Raw genomic sequence first — 6,711 nt, 5'->3', positions numbered from 1 at the left:
TAGACGTAACCAAGCAGATGTTGTGGATGAATATCTGCATGGTAGAAAGATCTGGACGATTCTGTTGGAAGATTTGGTAAAGATGTGTGAAAAGTTTAAAAATAGATGAATCTTTTATTGAACTAATGCACAATGTTGCAAATTCAAGGTCCACAGACCAAATCCGGCCCGCCATATCTACCTAAGTGGCCCTCTGTACCTCGGAGGGCCACAAAAATAGAAGTAGAATTATGTATTTACTGGACATGTTGTGCCATCTTGGAGCACCATCAACTACGTATGTTACCTTCATAACATAATATTTTACAACATTTGTTGTAAAATTTCTCTACATATCAAATACGACCTGAAAGAAATGTGACTTTTTAATTTAACGTTTTGAAATTGGGCCTCTGTCTCTTTTAGAAACTCCTGCTCTTTCTGAAACTCTGCCTTCAGAAAGTCATAACATTGCTCCTTTTAACATTTTTTCCAGCTACGAGAATTAGCTCGTATATTGACTGAAGCAGCTGCGCAGCTCCACCAGGTGTTTGCTAATTGCTGCTGGCTAGTCTGAAGGAGCAGAGTGGAGGAGTCAGGAGTGGCTGCTCTGTGAGGCGGAAGCTCCGAGGAGGAGCTGCATACTCGAAGGAGGTTACCGTAGTTAGCATAACCTCAGTAATTAATCATAATAAATTAATTTTTAGCATTTGTAATTATTGCAATTAAAAATGAGTTCATATTGAGCTGATACTCCAACTTGCTACGCAACATTTCTGGTTTAAACCGGCGTGTCACCCGATCAGACCAGCTTTCCAAAGTTTCGCGTCACCAAGCAGGTGAGTCGGGTATTGAAAACTCGCCCGCCAGCAGCCAGACGTTTGGTATTTTGTTCAGGCGTGTACCGCACACTGTGTTCATTTTGTTTGTTTGTTTTTTTCTTCTTTTTTTCCCCCCCACAGAGAAGGAGGTGCAACAGTCTCAGAATAATCAGTTAACACCTTCCCATCAGGTTTTTATGCCAGCTAACTGATTTTATCTGTTCGCCTGCTTTCAGTTCTAAGTGACAACAAGAAATGGCACAAGAAGTGAACTCTACTATAATAAGACACATTCTGTTTATTACCTGGAACATGATTGTTTGCTTCAGTTTGTTGCCGCTCATAAAGGCCTGAAAGGATCCGGTGTTCAGATTGTGGGATGACTGTAAGCTCTGGATTGATTTTTGCTTTTTAAAGACTGCGTTGATCCTTTACCGTTTTGAACATGGCAGGAGGATCAGCAGCTGACTTGGGACCTACAGCTGTTGTCAAGGTTTTTTCAGCTGGAACAGCTGGCTGCGTGGCTGACCTGGTCACCTTCCCGTTGGACACCGCTAAAGTACGACTGCAGGTAACAAAAAGCATCACAGCCAGGACACGTGGGATGGGTTTTAATGTTTCAAAAACAGCATTTACTGCTAAGCTCCTACACAGACTTGTGACTCTCCAGAATTATCAGTACACGCCGAAGTGACTTAAAATCATTCATTATCTTTAAATTTTTATCCTTAAATTTGATCAAATTCAGGATGATAATAATAATAAGGTGCTAAAAGATGAAAGTTCTTGGAAGAGTTTTCAGATTTGGATTTGATGGTTGTGGCATATTTCAGAAGGCGTAGTTTATCTCAGCATTTGTTTGAAACAAATCAAGTGCAATAGTTTTGGAGAAAGCATCTATTTAATGGTCTTCATACAAGATTTCATCAGCTTAGCACTTTAAAGTTAAAAACAAGGATTTGCAAAAGATGCTGTTTTATTCATAATCTTTAAGAATTTTCCTTTAGCAAGACAAGTATCAGATGAAAACTAGAATTCTGTCTAATTCTGGTGAATTGTTAATTAATGTGCATTGTTCTTACCAAATAAATTAAATTCAACTTTTTCAATAATTATTATCCACTTAACGCCGTCTCATCTTATAAAATAAACCCAGAAAACAGTTTTCTGAATCTTGTTTGGTGTTATTTTCTACAGGTTAATTGACATAAAATTAACTTTTTCCATTTTTTTAGGCTTTAAGATGTTTTTTTTTTTTCTTTTGCTCCAACCTTTTGACTGTTGCAGTACAATGATGAAACATCTGTAAAGAATTTTTTCCCCCTTTTTTAAGAAAAGCTCAGTAGTTTCTTTTGTTCATCAAATAAAAACTGATAAGTGTGGTGCGTTTCCATTCAAATCTCTTTACCTTGCTTGGACTAAACCTACCAAGACAATACCATCCATTTAAGCTGACAGGCTGGGCCCAGACAACACTATTCATAACAGCAGCCAAGAGGCCACTTGTAATTAGTTGGGATTATCTGTTTACTGGAGAACTATTAGTAGAGTATGTTACAAATCTGGGCTTGGTTGGGCTGGAGAAGAACAATAGCCAGAGTGAAACAGGGTGGTGGCAGAATCATGCTGTGGGGATGCTGATAAGGAACCAAACTGTTGGAAGCTTTAAAAGCCTTCAACCTAAAGCAGGATGACACTAAACATATAGACTGAACTACAATGAACTAATTTAGATCAAAGCATATTTAGGTGTTAGAATGGCCTAGTCAAAGCCCAGATGTAAATCCAATTGAGAATCATAGTCAAGTATTGAAAACTGGAGTTCATAAATGCTTACCATTCAATTTGACTGAAATGAAATATTTTGCAATAAATTGTTTCTCTTGTCAAAAGGTCTGAAAACCATAAATTATCTCATTCTGTATGTAAGTTTTCACATAAAATCCCTCTAAAATACTTGGACATTTGTGCTTCTAACGTGACAAAATGTTGAAAAACACACTGAATATTGACGCTTCTAAAAGTATTCCAAGTATAAATCTCTTATTCTCAACAGTTTTTTTTTATTCACTTATTTTTTTCACCTGTAATATTTATTCAGGTCCAAGGAGAATCGAAGGCCCTCCCAAAAGGCCAGAAGGCGGCGTACAGAGGTGTATTTGGCACCATCATCACCATTGTGAGGACCGAGGGGCCGAGGAATCTGTACAACGGGCTCCTGGCGGGGCTGCACCGACAGATGTGCTTCGCCTCCGTCCGGATCGGTCTGTACGACACCGTGAAGCAGCTCTACGCCCACGGAGCAGAGAGTATGTGCATCCTGACCAACACTGCACGCCTGGGAAACCTTCAACAAGCTTCAGCCACGAAAACACTTTGAAATAACAGTCAAGGTTTTGGATTAAGTGTAGTAGTGCTAGGCTCTCAGTGTCTTACATTCACGGTATAATTAGAATACCGTGAATGTATTCTAATTATAGAATACATTCAATAATTAGAATTACTTTACTTGAGTAATTCTAAAGTAAAGTCAGAATTACTTTAGCTTGTTTATGAAATAGTTGCACCAAGGAAAGACCGATCTGTTGTGTTGAATCTTTAGGAAATCCTGAAAGGCTGTATAGTACAATCAGTGTTTCTCTTGTTGGTGCCCAACAAACTGTTTTTTACTAAAAAAAAAAAAAAGAAGAAAAAGGAAACTGCAGCCAGAATGTCTTCGACTGGCAGGCCAAGAAGAGAGCTGGCTCTGTGTGCCTGCACTGTGTTAAGTCTGGAATGAGGAATTCATGATATTACATGTAGCCAGTAAAACTTTGACAGCAGATTTCATGGCCGACCCTACAATGACTTGTTTCTGCAAAGTTGCCTGCAGTCGCTAGTTGTCACAAACTGCTGTGTGACAGATCCTGGACTGGGGACCCGACTGCTGGCGGGCTCCACCACCGGAGTGATGGCGGTGGCTTTTGCTCAGCCCACCGATGTTGTGAAGGTCAGGTTCCAGGCTCAGGTCCACCAGCCGGAGAACGGCTCCGTCAAGAGGTACAGCAGCACCACGGAGGCCTACAGGACCATCGCCAGGGTGGAGGGCCTCAAAGGGCTCTGGAAAGGTATTTTCAAAGTCAAGATGTGTGCATATTTACTAAAAAGATGTTTATTTAATCTTAAATTCAAAAAGTATATATATTTTTTAACAGTTTTGACTCAATTACTGATTTCGTTTTTTTCAACAGATGGACTTATTTTTAGTTAGTATGCTACAGTTAATGATTAATCAAATACTAAATTAATTGACATTTATTTTGATAACCAATTTACTTACTATTAATGGTTTTCAACTCTATCCACGTTTTTATTTTGTCAGAACTCTTCCAACTACCAAGCTTGTAATGCAATCTAGTGCAATCAGAATACTGAGATTTTTTTTCCTGATCACCGTCAGCAATTCACATCAAAGCTTAAAGGTGCATTTCAGCTTTTATGCTGCAACTATTATATAAAACACTTTATGTTCTAAACCCCATGAAGTTTCACATGCACTTTTCTATTTTTACTCCTCCTTAACAACGTTTTTACCAGCGTTGCACTAAGAAGTAGCTCCTATAATGAGCTCACCAGATGTGCAGGTCCACCAGGTGTTTGCTAATTGCTGCTGGCTAGTCTGAAGGTGCTGCATCTTGAAGGCTGCTCTAGGTCCACCCAAACATTTCACACAGCTTACGGGAGATTAAAGGATTTCTCAAACATGCATGAAAGAATCAAAGTAACACTCCGTGTATGTTTTTGATGAGGGGAGAAACATTAGATCGTGATGTAAATACTGCCCCATTAAGAACACTATGCCCTGATGTACCTGGCAAAGACCCTCTAGGTTCTTGATGACTATGTTTTGATGGCGTCTTAGCTGCTGTTTCTTTGGCCTGATTGACACAAACTCATGCTGGTCTGCTGTTGCGTCGTGTTTCAGTTCTCTATTATTGTTTTTCCAGCTTATTTATATTTTCTCACGGTATAATTTTTTTTTTTTTCCAGGGTGTCTGCTGAACATAGCTCGTAACGCTATTGTGAACTGCTCCGAGCTGGTGACGTATGACATCATTAAAGAGCAGACCCTGAAGAACAAACTGATGACAGGTAGGGTCTCCCCCCACCCCCACCTGTTGATCTCTCTCCAGTCTTTGTGGTCTTTAGCAAAGCATTCTCTGTGTCCCCCCCCCCCCCCCCCCCCCCCCCCCCCCCCCCCCCCGTAGACAACATGCCGTGTCACTTCACTGCCGCGTTCGCCGCAGGTTTCTGCACCACCGTGGTGGCCTCTCCGGTGGACGTGGTGAAAACCCGCTTCATGAACTCCGTGCCCGGGCAGTACGGCGGCGCCGCCAACTGCGCTCTGACCATGCTGCTTAAAGAGGGGCCCTCGGCTTTTTACAAAGGGTGGGTGTCGTCGTTGAAAACCGGGGCAGATCCAGTCCAGCAGCTGATTTTTCTCAATCTTTCCTTGCAGCTTCATGCCGTCGTTCCTTCGCCTGGGGTCCTGGAACATAGTGATGTTTGTCAGCTACGAGCAGATTCAGAGGGTGGTGGTAAGATTTCAGCGGCGTCTCGCTTCAGAACGGTTTGACTGAGCGAAGCTGTGCAGCGGGATCTGCAGCAGCGTTGATAGTGAGCGGTCGATCCGGACCTGGTACCTCACCAGAGAGGGCAAGCTGCAGGTTTGATTGGTGATTATTATTTTAGGTCATAATCGGAAACACTCTTTTGTTTTTTAACTGAGATTTGTCAGACTCTCAGAAACTTGTTTACATTTTTGGCCCAAGTCAAGATCATGTATGTTCTCACGGCCGGTTGTGTCAGAATGTATTGATAAAACCCATTTACAAACTGCTCAAATATCAATAAATGTCAGTGTCAATATGTGTCTTAAAGTTAAATAATATAGATTTTTTTTCACGAGAATCTCCCTCTATAGGATTTTGTGATTGTTTTTGTAATTTTTTGCAATCAAATTCACAGATTTTATGGTGCTGCTTTAGAAATATTTGTAAATAATTTAGTAATATTGGTGCTTATGTATGACTTTTGTTACTCGCCATATCGATTATGGACTGTCACTTGACATCAAGTAAGGCTGAGGCAACTGTGCCGTAAAAATAAGAAATGCTGCCACCTGCAGGTAGGGGTTAGCAGTGGCTTCAACCCAATGTTTTTAACCATTTTTGCAGAAAATTTGCAATAAACTCAGAGTTTTCCATTAGCCCAAAAAAATGTGGTGATCTGTTGATTGGACTTGAATTTTTGTGATCACTGAATTATGAAAAACTGGAGGAAATGATTGATGTTTTATGGAATCTAACATCTGGAGAGCCAAGTAATAATCTTAGTAAAAAGAATAAAAATAGGGTATCTTAAACCAGAAATTTAAAATATTAAAGTAAGCATGTTAGCCCAGTTAAAATCTTTCTGAATCAATTTTTTCTGATTCTAATGACACTGACATGGAATATTTTAAAGGAATATTTACTTCTTCAAGTTCAGCAGGATAACAACGTGTTCTGATGATGGGTGCATTTTTCACATTTTGTACCTCAGACCACACGAAGAATTCAGGAAGAGGAAGTTCTTTAAAAAAACCTAAATTTTACATTATGTACATAATAAACAGAAGTGTAAGGCTGCAATTTGCTGCTTGATGTTGAACCTTTTTTTTTGCTGAAGAAACTGTTTCAAACTGTTTTTGGATGTGCAAAAATAAAAAAGACTAAAGATATAAAAGCATTGATGACACTTCCTGTCAGTAACTTCTGTCTTTATTTTATCATTAATATTTTTAACATTTTAAAGTGCTTATAATGATATGTGCTGGTCGTTTTCTCTGGCTGTATAGAAAGTAATGGAGCACTGTTTCTATGCACTCCTA

At 39.8% G+C, this 6,711-nt stretch overlaps 1 protein-coding gene across 2 annotated transcripts; it reads left to right on the top strand.

The window, feature by feature from the left end:
- Nucleotides 1-617: 617 nt before the first annotated feature.
- Nucleotides 618-6,578, top strand: LOC116708010 (mitochondrial uncoupling protein 2-like). 2 transcript variants are annotated; one of them, XM_032545764.1, is made up of 6 exons: nt 632-1,371; nt 2,902-3,109; nt 3,704-3,907; nt 4,830-4,931; nt 5,048-5,228; nt 5,299-6,578. In XM_032545764.1, exons 1-6 carry the CDS (start codon nt 1,246-1,248, stop codon nt 5,417-5,419), a joined length of 942 nt encoding a protein of 313 aa, XP_032401655.1. In that variant the 5' UTR covers nt 632-1,245; the 3' UTR covers nt 5,420-6,578. The 2 variants fall into 2 exon arrangements, with proteins under 2 accessions (XP_032401654.1, XP_032401655.1); XM_032545763.1 differs by having other exon boundaries at nt 618-1,371; nt 5,048-6,578.
- Nucleotides 6,579-6,711: the final 133 nt, after the last annotated feature.

This window comes from Xiphophorus hellerii, chromosome 18 (genome assembly GCF_003331165.1).
Source record: "Xiphophorus hellerii strain 12219 chromosome 18, Xiphophorus_hellerii-4.1, whole genome shotgun sequence".
NCBI lineage: Eukaryota > Metazoa > Chordata > Actinopteri > Cyprinodontiformes > Poeciliidae > Xiphophorus > Xiphophorus hellerii.
The sequence above is the reverse complement of the archived record's forward strand: the minus strand, read 5'-3'. Positions and strand labels throughout refer to the sequence as shown.